At 42.7% G+C, this 17,866-nt stretch overlaps 1 protein-coding gene across 1 annotated transcript; it reads right to left on the bottom strand.

Annotated features, from left to right (window-relative positions):
- Positions 1-9,044: 9,044 nt before the first annotated feature.
- LOC127332229 (CST complex subunit STN1) lies at positions 9,045-11,183 on the bottom strand. The gene is made up of 3 exons (XM_051358505.2): positions 10,922-11,183; positions 9,701-10,438; positions 9,045-9,620 (listed from the first exon to the last, which is right to left on the bottom strand). The coding sequence occupies exon 2, from the start codon at positions 10,429-10,431 to the stop codon at positions 9,952-9,954; it is 480 nt and encodes a 159-aa protein (XP_051214465.1). The 5' UTR covers positions 10,432-10,438; positions 10,922-11,183; the 3' UTR covers positions 9,045-9,620; positions 9,701-9,951.
- Between the last annotated feature and the right edge of the window lie 6,683 nt (positions 11,184-17,866).

The raw sequence follows: 17,866 nt of genomic DNA, 5'->3' as shown, positions 1-17,866 counted from the left end.
CTCTCTCTGATCTCTCTCATCATTATATATGCAAGCTAGTACAGGCTCTGGGGTGCATCAAATGGCCGTTCTGGTCTTAGCCGTGTACTCCATACAGTCCACGCACAGTTCTTGCGAGACAGATGCCTTGTGGTGTTGGTCATCATCTTTACGACCAAACAGGGAACACTTCAAAATCTTGCAACATATTTAACGTCCACATAATATTGATATGGGACCACTTACGTCTCTGTCCATTGGTTGCTCTTTTTAAATCTTACTACTCTAGTTGATTTTTGAATGTTGGATAAGGAGAGTACCTGATACATCATCCGATCAACAACTGATTCATTCCGTAATACGATTGGTTCCCAACAGTGTTATTATTTGGTGATCAATACCAATTAAGCCAAACAGAAGGTAATCAAGTGGATCCGACCGTGCACTACATGAAATACATCATACTCATTGACATCCATATATACATCATTCATAGATACTCCCTCGATCCATATTAGCTATCGCTGATTTGGATCTATCTAAACACAAGAATGTGTTAGATACATCCAAATCAACAACAACTAATATATGATTTATAGGTACTCCTTTCGTTCCACATTAGTTGTTGCTGATTTGGTTGTTGATTTATAGGTACTCCATTCGTTCCATATTAGTTATCGCTGATTTAGATGTATCTAGACACAAGAATGTGTTAGATACAACCAAATCAGCAACAACTAATGTGGAACGGATGGAGTACACAACTTCAAATGGAGCCCGGGCTATAGAGAGGATGATTTTAAATAGTTTAAAACTTCATTTTTTACATTTTCAAAATTTTAAAATATAAGTACATATATATATATAAGTATGTATAATTTTTCATAAAATTATGCTTATATCTATGATCTGCACAAGACAAATATGAAGACCAAAATTGACTTTCTTTGTGACTATTGAGATCCACATTAATATTTCTTGTTTTTATGTAGCCCAAAATAAAACGTATCATTTAACTAAAAAACATTTGTGATTTTTTTTATAACTTTCTGAATTTTTAAGTACCAAACTGGTTGACATTGACATATGTTGAACTTTTTCTTGAACACATATCAAGATGAGTTCCTTTTGTACTAAATTAGCTACATATATAACTATTTCTTAAACTAAATTTAGTTATAGCAACATTGTACACTCCCACAAAATTTGGTACATTGTTGCGTATTATCTACATATATATGTGAAGAAATGTACCTGGACCAAAAACAAGCATATATTAAAATAAATGTGTATAAAACTCTAATCTTTTGAAAATCTCACAGGTGCACCAAAGAGCTTAACATTGATTTTGCAACATGTGGTAATTCTACTCAGGCCTGTCCAAAAATTAGTTAGTAAAAAATTAAGGAGCGTCTCTCAATTAATGTAGATTTAGACTAACACTATAATTTGACAAGAAAGAACAGTATGAATCTCAAGAGATCAAAGTACACATATACGTAAAGGGATTATAAATGCATGCAGAAATCATTAATGGATTCAAACAGAAAAGGCTCTGCAAAAATGAGAGGAAAACAAAAAGTCTAGAGAGCAGTTCTACATAAATCTTCTGCAGACAAGAGAAGCATATATATATGGTGCCCCCCTGTGCATTGACTACTGACTGTGACTGGTATGCCCATGGTATTTAGTGACCAAATTGTTCTACACCCCTCAGTCCCGTACTTCCCCACCTGCATAGATGTGTTTGTTTGCAGAGAAAGAAAGGAGGATACTTTTGTGTTATTAACTTACAAGTTTCAAGGCAGGCCCGTGACCTCTCACAGAGCTTCATAAAGGAAGAATTAAAAGAAGTGACAGGAATAAAATATGCATGCGTATTAGTATATATGAGAAGTAACAAAACTTTACATCCACTGATGGGGTAGGAGTATCCTCTTTTGATGCAGCATCAATTTCATACTGCTCTCCCAGCTATTGGACTGCATGCATGAACGTGATGCAAGGCTGCTGCGGCACCAGCTTCCATTAATGTCGTATCAATGTGCAAGAGAACAGAGCAATTCCATGGATTTCCATCTCCACCTCCTCGAAATGATAAACGCAGTTTCATGCTTGTACTTTTGACTCCAAGATGGATGGATTGGTTAACTGCATGTGTGTGCGCGCGTGTGTGTCTACTTAGTTAGACCATGAAAGTTGGTGCATGTTTCTTCGTGTACTTGGGATTTGAGACAACGAAAAAAGTTTGTCTTTAAATGATCATATGAATCATGATTCATAAAATCAAGGCAACCCTCCACAAAAGGAGAGGAGAGGACATAATAGTTTATTATGTATGGACAGAAATACATGATGAAGTGAGCTTGGAGAAACCCATATAGCTGGACATGAAAAGCTGGGTTCTGGACATGCATGGTCTGTGAACTATTACTTCCTTTTTTTTGCAAAGGTGATCTATTACCCATGGTTCTGTTGTGCAGTGCAGTGGTACTCAAGCAGCTCGATCTATCTTTTTCCACTTCGCTTTCTCTGATGCTTTCCCAGCACCAGATTGTCTCGGTCAAACTAGCCCAAGAGGGCACACCTCATGCACCAGAGAACCATTTCAGAGTAACAAACCTTTGCAGGCGATGCAGCTCAGGGTCTAGCCCGGGATGCCTATCAGATGCATGCCATAACCTGAAAGTAATATATGCATGTGCATCAATGCAGGTGTGCACGGCCTCATGACCGACTTTACCCTAGCTGCATTAGCTTTAGCTTGATGAGGGCCAAAAGCTAGTACTATAGTAAAAGGCAGGGAACCTGAGCATTAAACAAGTCATAAACCACAAAGAGATGGCACAAACACATATGCAGTTTGTGATGAAAACAATCTGCTCTCGTGTCCTGTAGGGTTTGGCCGTGAAATTTGAATACCATGGAAGATTCTGTTCCATATATGACCAGGTAGCTGCTTTGATGGTGTGTTTGAAGGGACATTTTATGGGTACATCGTCGCGTGACCTTTCTCCATCCCACATGTGGCCCACCGCATTTGTGGTTACTGGGCAGGTCAAGATCTATGTTTGACTGGGTAGAACGCATAAATACCCAAAGAAAAGGGAAGAGAAATGATGAGATGCAGATAATCAGATTAGCTATGAAATGAAGCAGGAAGAGGGCATTTGCATGTGTAGATCATGCCACATGTAATCTGATGACATCATGCATGCATCCAATGTTAATGAAAAACAGCCTTTTAGAGATGTACTATAACTGAGTTATTGTCAGCTACCTTGCGGTCCTGCCTGGACACAATTACCTCGACATAAGATTTTGTTCTGTTGGAGGAGGGTATTGTAGCACTTTTCGGCTGCACTTATTTTAAGAAATACTAGCCAAGTTGACAGGTTGGAGTCGAAATGAAATGAGACATCACCCATGTTGATGTTCATAAGAATAGGGAAGATGCCAGGAACAGCACTGACCTTTGTGTAAATATGAATCTGGCTAGATAGGGCAAGAATAGATCTCATGTGAATAGAGACCGGATCTCCACTGTTCATGCATGTTCCTTGGCTGCATAGAGAAGAGCTGCCCTGTTGGACTTTAGCATGATTGCGCGCTACTCCTACCACTGTAGGTGCAACATCGTGGCAATTGGGTATGCTTGATCAGATACAGATCCTTTCTTGCTAACTCGTACTCTTCTACTAATATGCAGCGATGCATGTAAGAACAGAATAGGCCGGGAAAACACACCGTTGCACACTCTTATATGACGGGTTGCTATTTTTTGTCAGCCCTGGAGAAGTGTCATTCTTAAATATTTAAAAATATAGTTTCTGCTGAGGGGAAAAGAGGTTACCAGAATGCAGGCACCACCACAGATCGCAGCACCCTTCTACGAAAGTACAGATTTCTGTCTTGCATGAGAATATTCCAGCTTTATGTGCTGCTGTTGAGGTATAATACAGAGGTACAGAAGCATAGAGGGACATGTTTTGTTTGAGAGAACGAAGTTCTTATAGAGATATGAACATATGTGCCTTGGAAAACATCCAAAAACATAAGAATGGTAAGGCATCATTTCAATATTGAGTAGTTAAGTTCATCAATTTCCACAGCCTTCACCACATTATTAACCATAATTTCGAGAGAATGGTAGGAACCTCAGTGGGTATGTAGCACTAGCAGCATTAATCATTTCGTAACAGTACACAAGTAGTGTTACTTGCTAGACTAAGATATATATTTTTCATGTTTGGAGAATATACATCTTAAAAGAACAACATGCACTAGTCTGAGCTTTTACCAGATCAATGTGCTTCTTAGGGTTACTCGACCAGAAGTGGAGCTTAGGGAATTCAGTAGAAAAGATCACATCTTCTGTTTACCATGGAATTACTCACAGGGTTCATTCTTTTTAACGGTCACAGTCCACATGATCGAGCTTTTTATGCAGGAAACAGAAAAAAAAAAGAGAGAGGAAATGTGTTTAAAAGATGAGGATGTCAGCTAGCCAAGGGAAGCTTTTCAGAGAACATTTCCTTTTCAGAGAGAGAAAGAGAGGGAGGTGGGCAGGGTTCAGAGCATTAAGGGAAACTGATTAGAGACTGTTCATAAAGGTGGTGTAAAGATATGAATTTACAGCCCCTCCTTCGCAAACTCTTTACACTCCCCCCCACATGTACATGTGCATGCTCCCCCTACCCTGCCATGGTCACAGGAATGCATCTGAGCACTAGATTTAGATGTTTCTGCGTTAATAAGCAGAGGCAGACATACTGTTTGCATAGGAGCCATGCAGGCATGAGCCAATTGTATTTGTCCCACCTGCTATCTCTGGTTTACTTAAAAACTCAGTTATTTCAACTCACATCAGTCCCCTTACATTGGTTAGCCCGTATACTGAGGCTCCATGTCATTCCCTTTTCTAACAAAAATGTCGTTGTATAGAACTAACTAGATCAGATCACTTACAACACAATGCTATATTCTAGTGGGTGTGAAGGCAACCATCTTTCTCAGAAAAAAATAAAAGAATACCCGAATACCTTCTCAAACAGGCTTCTGCCCCGCTTTATAGATAAAGCCATACACGGCCAAACCGAGATTCAAAGATTAGGAAAAGGTTTGGAAAACGCAAAGCACTTACCAGACAGCCATAGTCTGCCGATCTGACACACGAACCACTTCACGAAGTTCTGGCCAGTGTTGCTGGTCAACACAAACATTAGAAACAAGACAAGAATAAACTCGGAGTAAAGCATACAAGATATTCCTACAAATACCTCTAAGAGTAAGTTTACAGCATGGATATATGATATAGTTAACTAGATTATCCAAGAGAACACTTGCTTTCATGCAATATATATGATGTCCCTAATTCACAAAAAAAATTGATGTGCCACTTTACCCAACTGGTTTGCATTGTAGATATATACAGATAAAGAAGCTAGCAGCGAGCGCGGGCGCACAGCTGAGCTAGCAGAGACAAGCCCATGCATGCGGCACTGCCGACTCACTAATAATTTCTGCCTATATATGGCGCTGCCAGCGCCCAGCAGCAGTCGCCGGCCAGACAGACACGAGCCCAGGCCCGCGCACTGCACACGTGAGTTGACACCAGGGTTTCATGTGCATGAAGGTTCCAACACACATTTAAGCTCAAACCACACAGGCTAGCTAGGGTAGCTAACCAATCTGCATGCAGAGAGGGTGCACCTACTAATCTCTCTCACCCGTTGCACAGCTACACAGGTCTGCAGCCTGGTCTTGTGCCTGTCGACGCCACATGGAGTCACATGCGCCCGCTGCATCCTCCCCCTTCCCTTTCATCTCGGCACAATCTCCTCCGCAGACGAGAACAGTTTTACATGTTCCTGTGTGTATCTACTGTTTGCCCTGGCCTCACTGACCCTGCTGCATCTGGAGCAAGTTTCTTTCTTTTTACGTACTGGCCGTATGAGCTGTTGTTCACCCACACATCTTTTCTACCTCTTCTTCCCGAATCTAATCATGCTATGGGTTCAGCACTGCCAACTTCTCTACAGAAAAACAACAGTGCATTCTGTGTAATTCTTGAGAACAATAAAACAAACAACAGTGTATGTTTGGTAAGAAGTAACGAGAATTATGTAAAATAAATTTTATTGGTAGCTCCTGTTAAGGTTCACCTTCACTCTTCATACATCATATATCTAGGAAGTAGGTACGACAGTGCATCAAAATCCTTGGTTTCAACCAGAGTAGAGGATGATCATTTAGCCACATTTTCAGCTTAAGCAACGTGAGTCGGAGTCTCGGAGAAACAATCAAATTACATGAGCTCAGTTTCGCAAGAATATAGAATGCGTAATGCAGAAGCTCACCGGCGATCAAGGGATGGTGGTTTACTCAAATTGATTCTAGTCATATGATCAACTGCTGGGCTGATTAGATAAGTATAACAAAACCACCACATAAAAACCATGATTAGCCATGTGTCACATTATCAAGGTAAAAATATCTTCAAAGAGCTTCAAATAAGACATTTACATGTGACTTCAAAAGAAACCAAGGAAAACAAGACAACTGCACTCACTGTGGTTTAAGTGGATCCCATCATGCAGTCCTGAGATGCCATCTGGTTCAAATTTCAGACTTCCTTCTAATCAAGTACCAGGCCATAAAGAAAGGGAGTACCAGGCCATAAAGAAAGGAAGTACCGGGCCATTTTATGGATCACAAGATTCAATACGGCTTGTAAGCCCTCCGAGAAACATAATATCTGCTAAAGTTAATGGAGTACAATCAGTCATATCCTGATCTCCTGCAATGCCTCGGCGTGCATCTCCTTTGGATGGTTCACAGTGCATCTTGTGACTACAATCACACATTATTGCTTTGTTACAGGTTCATGCTTCGTGCAGTTTAGGTTGGAATTCCTTCATGTATAGTTTATAGAGAAATGTATATACTACTCGCACATTGACAATAAATGTGGTGTCTGTTTTCATTCAGCGTATCATTACCAATCATGACAGTTTTTTGACATCTAAGACTAGACACGTAACTAATCCTTGGTTAGAAATCTACAGTCTGATCAATACACACCAGAGAGCATATGACTAACATAGTGGCATGTTGAAGGGAAAATGCTCAGTTGCTCTGGGCAGCATCTGCTATGGGCAGATGCCGCCCTGAGGTAATTTACTAGCAACTAACTAATACGGTGGGCTAAAAAAGGAAGCCTGTAGCGAAGTGAAGATGCAGGGAATTAACCAAGTGACTGAAGAATGTTGCGAACAATGATTGTCCTAGTGAGCTCTTCTTTTGATATGCCTACCTGAGGTGGTCGCAGCAGATTCTGATACAAAGAGTTGGATCTCCATGATAAAGCGGGAGCGAAAGAAAGAGGAAAAGCAAGTGGGAATCATTAGAATATGCCAACTTTCCAAAACAAGTGGGTCCACTGTGGATCAAAAAAAATTCAATGACCTCTAAAAATAGGTAGATTTCTATAATGTGTGGCTCCATTCAGTAACTTCAGTATACCGAGAGGATGTTGTCTTAAACATTGTATAGCTAAAGGTGGAAGCTGTCTTTACAGGCTAAAGAAGCAATGCATTACCAATGAGAAGGTAGAATATGCCTCGAAAAAGTGCAGGATTTTATAGCACTTGTGAGTTGTGACAAAATAAGAAGTGAATACTCAAACTTAACAGATACTCAAACATATAAGATGCACAATCCGCGACTTCCAGAATGAAATAAATAAATGCAAATCGCATGACGTGTTAAACATTGTACGCCACAATTTATTAGGAGAATGAATATTGAAAAATCACTTAGCAAAGGGAAGATTTGTAAAATAAATGGTGAAAGAATAGAAAGAAAGCACATGCAGACACATGCAAGCATTTAGGAAAGAGGGTAGCCATAGGGCCAGCATATGTTGGTGCAATACATTCCAAAAAGAAGCATAAATCCAAAGAGAACGTGTAGATTCCTTTAGAATCTTCCTTTTGTCCAAGGGATTTCCATGTCTGCAGAAAAGTGAAGTCACTTTTAAAGTTCAATGAAAACATGGCCCTCCATGGGATTGTCACCGTCAGAAACATCAACCTTTGAAAGGGCGTTACACCGAAAGATATCACTTCTTTTCACAAGATACAGAGAAGGGCAATGGATCCTAGGAAGATTGTGATACAATATACTTCGCAAAATACTCAATTTTAGAATTTCAAACATTATCACAGTATGTTTTGTTCTGTCAGACACAATATATGCAAATCTCTGTAAAGAACCAAGCATTATCTTAGATCAATCACTGTAAAAAAATAGAATATAAAGCAGCAAATGTACAACCTAGGATATATTCCAAAGCTTAGAATTAAATGTGATGTTAGATGTTGTGGTTAGTGATGATCTAAATGATATAATGTGATGTTGCCATGTTGGAAACGTGAAATGGTTAAGCAACCTGATCACTACTTTGTAAATCTTAACTGAAGCAAAAATATATTCAAGCTATTGATCCCAAAGAGTTCTCATGAAGGTTCAAAGTAGAACAACCACAACTCGTGTATAATGGATCACATTTGGTCATATGATTAGTATTCATGTGTCACCCATTGTAGTCATCACCACGCATTAATTTGTTTGACAACAGAATACCATATATAACCACATAAGATATTACTTTACCACAGTAGGTGCTCAATATGTTTCAGCTCATAATTTTTTTTATCATTTATAAGAATGTGTGTTCATACAATCACCACAATACAGTATTTTACTGTTATTTGCACTGAAGTCTACAAGTTCCATAAGTGTTACTAGTGAGGATATGACTGATGGTGAGACCCTCAGACCCCACGCCATCGAGATGAAAGAACAGTACTAGTTTTGACCGCTGCGTGCAAATATGTATATACCTTGAATACGAAACATGTTTACATTAGTCTACTGTCCAAGATCAGAAGTTATGGCTAGCTGGCAGAGAATGAATCAAATTCCATGATGCCAAACTACTAGTACATGATTAATTGATTTTTGTAAACATTGTTGAATCCAAATAAGACACAAGTTTATTCAGAAGTCAGAACTGTGAAAGAGAAAATTAATAGCTCTATATTCAGGGAGCAACAATGTACATATGATCTTAAGGGGATATTGTGCAGATACGCACAACAACATGTATAATCAACAGAAAATTATCTATGATGTGAATGTGAATTAATAACTTCGCTGTAGACATCATCCTTAGTACCTTTTCTAATACTCTGGCAGCTGGCAGGAATCAAGGCCTATGAATTGTATTTTGCTTTAGTCCTCTCTGGTCTGCTACCTCTGTCCACAGAACCGGTATCGGGAACCAGATAAATGATATCTATCCCTGGTGATTTATTTTCATTCAGGCCTTTTGTGTCTTTGCCACCAACAATCTGGGCCTGGCCAACTATAACTTGAGTTGATGATTCAAATCACAATAGAGCTCCCCATCTATAATTTCATGAATAGATATCTAACTGGTGCTTCTTTTATTTAACTTCTTTCTAACTCATTTAGTCGTCTTTGTTTGCATCCTCCTGGGAATTCACCATTGTTGCCAGATATATTGACTTCTCAAACGGGAATGTAAATTTTATGAAGCCAGTTATAATACTATCCTGCAAGATGAAGAAACCATATTTGTAACCAAGCATTACATCATCGAATAGAAATTAAATTGAGAGAGTAGATGCAGTACCATTCAGAGTCAATATCCACACATTACTTCGCCCGAAGTGCAGTTGTCCTGTCACTAGGAGCCTCTGCGTTAGACCTCATAAGTCATAAGGCAGTTGCCAATGACACTAGTTTTAAAATGAAGTAAATCAAACACAATCAACCTCAAAATAAATTTAATTAACAAGGTTTGTCATAAAGACACTGGATCGCCTTGTAAGAAACACTGTAGACTGTGATCATTACATAGCATGAAATCCTCACATGCAGACCTCAAGCAGAAGGCGGTGGTAAATCATAACATTCCTTGGCCAAGTGAACACACTGCAACCAGTGTAGAACCTCCACATTAGGGTCCTTCTCCAGAACCACGTCTCTAACAGAAATCTGGGTTGCTCCACGGTACATGACGATCCTCCCTCGAACCCTCAACAGAGTGCCCAGGCGCACCAGCTCCGACATCTTCAACGCCATTTCTCCAGTTGGATCAGAATCCACTGCCCCGGATGGACTGTTTGCATTCATGTAGTGGTGGTTCAGCCAGAGGACACATGGAACACAGCCGGTGCCATCGTCAACCAGGAAGCGGAGAAACTTCTCCCTGCGATCACGCGAAACCACAACCCCGACGACCTCTGCGCGCGCAACGGTACGGCCACAGCGAACAAAGGAAGGCGGCGATGTGTGTCGGGCAGTTAGCGAGAGAAGGTCGGCGGCTAGAAGCTTCACGTGGATGAGATGAAGGGAGTCCATGCTCACTCTGCATACAACGCATGGAGTTCAGATAAGCGATCTAGCTAGAGCTTCGCATTATTTCTATCATACAGGATGAAAGGTAAAACAATGATGGAATGTTTTCTTAAAGTAGGCGAACAAACATAACGAAACCTCGGGGTAATATCAAGTACGCCACACAGGAAGTCCTTGGCGACCATTCTGATCCGCAGAAGCATCTACAATTCTACATTTCTACCTAAAATTCTCAAGGGGATTTTCCAGTTTGTGGCTAACTTCTCAACCTTGTATTGTAAGCAGGCAACTAACTATGCGCTCATGTGAATCAGCCAACAGATACCTCTGCTGCTACGGTTTAGTTGGCCATTTCATCGAACATCTTGAGTGCAACGCCAATATCATTAAGCTCTGTAATCACTACCAACTCGCACAGCAGAGGCAACCAAACAACCAGAGACGACGCGACTTTATAGAGAGGGGAGAAGAGAAAGGAAGCCATGAGCCTTGCCTGCCGGTGGAGAAGCGCCGCGATCGCGGGTGGCCTAGGGCTTAACAAACAGGGATGGCGTTAACTCAGTCGTCCATCGAATCACGGGAACCAGCGCGGCGCTCGCCGGGCGTACGACGAGAAGCGCGGCGCCACGGTCGATGGTCTCGACGGTGAGAAGCCGGCGGGGCCGGAGCAGGAGGCGGCGGCGTGTCTACGAGAGAATTTTTTGGTTTTTGAATTTTGAGCGAACTCGTTCACTTGTCTCCGTGAGCCGTGGGCTCGTGCTCGGTGTTTTGGCACGGAGGCCCAGGTGAGTATCTGTTATGACCCTCGCTTGTGGACCTCATGTTGGGCCCTTGTCACGGTCCATCGATGAGGGGCTTGGCCCAAGCAACCCGCCAGGAGCAAGCCCTACTACATATAGGTATCCGGAGGCAACGAGCAAAGCATCCAGTTGGATCACGAAAAGAAACGGCGGCTCTCTTCCTCCCCTGTACTCCTCTCTTCCCCTATCTCTGGTTCTCTGATTCCCACCCCCAGACCCCCTTGCTACTTGTATCCTCAAAATTGCTACTTGAATCCTTGTGATCTGGTCTTGTTGAGTGACACTAGAAGTAGGTTCGTAACATATCAGAGCCGGTTTCCACACACTGCCCGAGCGGTCGCGAGTCCATGGCTGATCAAGCCAGCCCTCCCTCTTCGAGCTGGGATTGGGATGCTATGACTCAAGAAGAGAGGTCAAGGATCGAGCAGAAGTTGGACATGCTTGTTGAGATGGTGAAGAGCTGGAACGGATATCTTTCTACAGCACCAGCATCACCTATAGCTGCACAGATCATGTGCCACGGTGAAGCCACCACGGGTGCTCTGCCAACCGCCTTTGGAGGCCTAACCTCCGCTCCTGACTTATCTGCACATCGCTAAGCTCGTCTTCAGGCATCGATGCCTCCGGCCTCGTCCTCCCAATCGATGCCTCCGACCTTATAGTTTTGGTGCCGACCAAGTGTTCGACAGAAGGCCCAAGCCGCAACACCTGTGAGTCGGGGTCTCCATTCGTCCCAGAAATGGTGCCAGCGCCACCCTCGACCACCTTCGACATCATCTCTGTGCTAGCTTCAACTGCAGCAAGTGAAGAAGTCGTTGATGGCGATGCCATCACTGGCGTTGTATCGATGCCCTCGGCAGATGGTATGCACCATGGCGCCCGCGAGGAAAGCCTGGCCGTGTTCATGCTCTTCAAAACAATCCCACTATGGAAACCATCTTCCACACTGGGGCCTCAAAGGTGTGTGATGAGAATCTCTGAGGAATTCATCTTCGAGTTGAGGCCAGCGACAATGTCGTGCTCTGCGATGGGTCGTTCGTTGTCCATCAAACTGAGTGATGATGTCAGCCTGTATGTCGAATCACTGCACCCTCCATGGCTATCGGGAATGCTATCAGATGCGTTCTGCATGATACGGGAGTGGGCGTGGCTGCTGCAGGTGCCACCCCGTCCTCCAGATGCATCAGAATCTACTGGAGCCTTGTCTTCAGTTTTACTACCGTTTTTACCTACCCTAGACCCAAAGCCGCCTTGGCTGCTGCTTGGACTTTAGTTGGCAGGTGCTTATCTAATATGTGAGCATAAGTCAACAACATATCACTTGGATGCAGCCTATACTTCCTTCCTATGCATGGTTACACAGAGAACATCATGTGCCACAATACTTATAGATATAACCGTGCACTGGAAGATTTTGAGGATAAAGAAATCGGAGGAAAGTGAAAATTATGCAAGTGACAACCTGACAAATGCGTTGCATGTGTTCCGATATACCACGAACTTGTTTTCTTCTTGGCAACCACCCGCCCTAATTCCAAAGCCGCCATGTCTACTACCTGCACATAAGAGAGTACCAATACACATGCACCCAATGATTGTCCTTGTTGGTGCGTTGCCTGTGTTCCAGTATAAATATTCTTATGGAAATCTGCCTAGAGGATGACCATATGTTGAAGTGTAAATGGGGGATGCAATGCCTTACTTTGAGGGCAAATGCAGTCTATATTCTTAACACTGTGGATCAGTTTCAGTTAAAGTTAAAGGTAGTAGAGCCATTACATCAATTGTCCAACTACTGTTCAGTGGCACAGATTGGTCTGCATGCGCCGGAAAACTTGATGATTGAACAATTGATATATGAAGCTCACAAGGGTTATATCTACATTCAGTTCCCTAATTCTAATCATTGTCAAGAGGGAGAAAATTTCATGGTAGAGCAACTTTCTTTTCCTGATGATGGGCGTTTTACTCCCGATGCTTTCCGGTGTGGTGGTGAAAAACTTACACTTGAGCAATTATTTGAGATGAAGCTTGGTGGTGTTGGTTTTATTTCTAGCTTCCTTCATGGAAAAGTCCTGGCAAGATACCTATGCAGTATACATTCATCAGCTCCCATTTCGTCAACTTGATTTGAAGCCTGGCTCAACTACGTGCTCCCAATGTACACTGCCATGCCGATGGAGAAGTCCAAGAGTACTGGGGAGAAAATTTGGATGGTCAGCATACTTTGGGGAGGATGTTTACCCACTGACACTTCTGGTACAAATAGATATAGCATCAAGAATCTTCAAGTGGTTAATAAGTCGATCATCTAGATGCCCGTGGACTTCGATGACAACGCTAATCAGCACAAAAAGAGTGTGTGGGATCCTGGATGTTGCATGCTTGCTTTGTTAAGCTGTGAGAAATGGTGGACTTCTTCAGAAACCACTCCTCTACACTGTTTTGGTCAACTTCGGGGGTTATCACTGCTGCTTGAATATGCATCTAGGATCTGGTGGGTAGCATGGTCTGGGAATGACAGGCAGTTCTCTGCTGGTTATGGGCAAGTACATTCTCAAGAAGGGAGGAATGTTATGAATCAAGCCGCTGTCAACGACCAAGTCCAAGTTGGCCACAACTACCACATCGGCTACGACTACTGCTTCGACACAGTTCGCAGTGACCTCGTATACTACCGCAAAGATTACCACGACGATCCCGCCAAGATCAGGGAAGTTCACACTCCATGGGATCCTGGCAAATCAAACCTTCGATATCCTCTGAAGATCTCGGCTTAGGGACTAACCGAATTTCAAGAGGGGAGGAATGTTATGACCAAAACTTGTGGACCTCATGTTGGTCCGTTGTCATGGTCCATCGATGAGGGGCTTGGCCCAAGCAACCCGTCAGGAGCAAGCCCTACTACATATAGGCATCTGGAGGCAACAAACAAAGCATCCAGTTGGATCATGAAAAGAAACGACGGTTCTCTCTTCCTCCCCTGTACCCCTCTCTTCCCCTACTTCTGGTTCTCTGATTCCCACACCCTTGTTGCTTGTATCCTCAAAATTGCTACTCGGATCCTTATGATCTGGTCTTGTTGAGTGACACTAGAAGTAGGTTCGTAACAGTATCCATGTCGTGTGCATGTCCACCAAAATGTGGGTGGTGAAGTGAGCATGCAACTGCTCTCGTCATTTTATCTGGGTCAACAGTTTTCGAGGAAGTTTATGTCATGACTAGTATGCAACAAGCATAAATTTATATGCTACAAACTACGGAATATGGTGGTACGCATGCCCGGACATAGCGAGCACATGCTCACTAACGGAGCTACCCTCTTCCATCATACAGCCAAAGAAGTGTGTCGAGGCCTCATAGCTTTCCACAGCCGCATGAGTTTCAAAGATAGCTTTTAGCTCACGGACCAGCTCATAAGGGTCGTGGTGCTCAAAACGCTTTTGGAGCTCCGCCTCTAGGCTGCACAGGATGACACACTGAACTTGGCAGTACCGAGTTACCCGAGTCTCGTAAACATTCTTTACATCCTCGGATACTGCAGGTGGTGGTGGGGGACCTACCGGTGCTTCGAGCACATACTGCAGATTTCCACCAGTGAGGAAAATCCTCACATGACGGAACCAGTCGATGAAGTTGCTACCATTTCTTTTAAGCTTTTCTTTCTCTAGGAACTGGTTAAAATTGATGGTGGGGGCCGCCATGATCTACAACATATTTGCAAAGACTTTAGACTAAGTTTATGATAAATTGAGTTCAATTTTAATTCTTAAATTAACTAGGTGAACTCCCACTCAAAACAACATCCCTCGCATTGTCTTAGTGATCACACGAACCAAATCCACTACACCAAGTCCGATCTTCACGAGAAAAGATGTAGCTTCAAAGGAAAACACTCAAAGTGTTCATCATATCATTCATATGGCTCATGCTCTACCTTTCGGTATCCCATGTTCCGAGACCATGTCTGTACATGCTAGGCTCGGCAAGGCAACCTTAGTATCCGTGTGTGCAAAACTGGCTTGCACCCGTTGTATGCACATGTAGAATCTATCACACTCGATCATCACGTGATACTTCGAAACGACAAGTCTTAGCAACGGTGCATACTAAGGATGAACACTTTATTATATTGATATTTAGTGAGAGGGATCATCTTATAATGCTACCGTCGCGATCTAAGCAATACAAGATGCATAAAAGGATTAACATCACATGCAATTCATATGTGATATGATATGGCTCTTTAGTCTTTGCGCCTTTGATCTTCATCTCCAAAGCACGGACTTGATCTCCATCATCAACGGGCATGATCTCCATCATCATCGGCGTAGCATCAAGATCAATGGCGCCGTCTTCATGGTTGTTCTCCCATGTAGCAACTATTACAACTACTTTGAAATAGTACCTCAACATGAAATATAAAGACAACCATAAGGCTCCTGCCGGTTGTCATAATACAATAATGATCATCTCATACATATTCATCATCATATCACATCACCAAAACCTGCAAAAACAAGTTAGACGCCTCTAATTTGGTTTGCATATTTTACGTGGTTCAGGGTTTTCGAGTGAGATCCAATCTACCTACGAACATGAACCACAACAGTGATACTAGTGTTTTCAATAGAAAGAGTAGATTGAATCTTCACTATGGTGAGACAGACGGACACCCGCAAAGCCACTTATGCAATACAAGTTGCATGTCGAGCGTGGAGCAAGTCTCATGAACGTGGTCATGTAAAGTTAGCCTAGGCCGCTTCATCCCACCATCCCGCAAGATGCAAAGTACACTAAATAAAAACAACAAAAGCATCAACGCCGACAAACCATTGTGTTCTACTCATGCAACCAATCTATGCATAGACACGGCTCTGATACCACTGATGGGATTCGTAGCATAGAAAATAAAAAATTCCTACCGCAAGAACGAATAACAAGCCAAGATATAATCTAGTAGATGGTAGCAACGAGATGAAGATGAGGCTAACCCTCGAAGATTTCCAAAGCCTACGAGATTAGATCTCGTTGTTGATGTAGTCGATCACTTGCCGCTTTCAAAAGCGCGTACAAGATCTTGACGGTGCCACAGTCGGGCAGCACCTCCGTACTCGATCACACGTTCGGTGTTGATGACGACGTCCTTCTCCCCATTCCAGCGGGCAGCGGATGTAGTAGATCCTCCTCGGAATCCCGAGAGCACGATGGCGTGGTGGTGATGGAGATTTCTGGCAGGGCTTCGCCTAAGCTCTACGGGAGAAGTGGGAGGAGGGGGCGGCTAGGGTTTGGGGAGAGGGGTCGCCAGCCTTGATTCCCTTGGGTGGTGCGGCTGGTGTGGTGGCCGGCCCCCTCCCTCTTGACCTCATTATATAGGTGGAACCCCAAGGATTAGCCCAAAGATTCGAATAAGAGTCCAACTCAAAAACTTACCAAAGGTTGGGACTCCCCCCTTTCCATCTTTCTTGGCCGACCAAGGTGGTGGAGTCCACCATGGACTCCACCTTCCCTCTTGGTTGGCTGGTTAGGGTTGGTGGAGTCCCATGGACTCCACCTTCCATGGTGATTTCTTCCGGAAGGTTCTAGAACATTCTAGCGCCTTCCATAAATGCACCGGATCATTTCCAAACTTGGAAAGTGACTTCCTATATATGAATCTTATTCTCCGGACCATTCCGGAACTCCTCGTGATGTCCTGGATCCCATCCGAGACTCCGAACAACATCCGAACTCCATTCCATATTCCATATCTACTTAAAACGACATCAAACCTTGAGTGTGTCACCCTACGGTTCGTGAACTATGCAGACATGGTCGAGACTCCTCTCCGACCAATAACCAATAGAGGGATCTGGAGATCCATAATGGCTCCCACACATTCAACGATAACTTAGTGATCGATTGAACCATTTACATACAATACCAATTCCCTTTGTCACGCGATACTTTACTTGTCCGAGGTTCGATCATCGGTATCTCCATACCTTGTTCAACCTCGTTACCGACAAGTACTATTTACTCGTACCGTGGTATGTCATCTCTTGTGACCTAGTCACATGCTTGCAAGCTAATCAGACGACATTCCACCGAGAGGGCCCAGAGTATATCTACCTGTCATCAGGATGGACAAATCCCAATCTTGATCCATATGCCTTAACTCATACTTTCCGAATACTTAATCCCATCTTTATAACCACCCATTTACACAATGACGTTTGATGTAATCAAAGCATCCTTCCGGTGTAAGTGATTTACATGATCTCATGGTCGAAGGACTAGGTAACTATGTAACGAAAGCTTATAGCAATTTGAACTTAATGACTTGATCTTATGCTACGCTTATTTGGGTGTGTGTCCATTATATCATTCATCCAATGACATAACCTTGTTATTAATAACATCCAATGTTCATGATCACGCAACCATGATCATCTATTATCAACAAGAAAGTTATACAAGATGCTTACTAGGGACTCCTTGTTTTTTACATAACACACATGTATCAATGTTTCGGTTAATACAATTATAGCATGGTATGCAAACATTTATCATAAAGACAAAGATATATTATAATAACCACTTTATTATTGCCTCTTGGGCATATCTCCAACACAATGGTCAAAACAGCGATGCAATGT

Source organism: Lolium perenne, chromosome 4, assembly GCF_019359855.2.
Source record: "Lolium perenne isolate Kyuss_39 chromosome 4, Kyuss_2.0, whole genome shotgun sequence".
Classification (NCBI taxonomy): Eukaryota; Viridiplantae; Streptophyta; class Magnoliopsida; order Poales; family Poaceae; genus Lolium; species Lolium perenne.
Note: the sequence above shows the minus strand (reverse complement) of the source record. Positions and strands in the feature narration are given on the sequence as shown.

What these genes read in the sequence shown, in the direction of transcription:
- LOC127332229 (XM_051358505.2), bottom strand. Translation starts at nt 10,431, where the DNA reads ATGGACTCCCTTCATCTCATCCACGTGAAGCTTCTAGCCGCCGACCTT.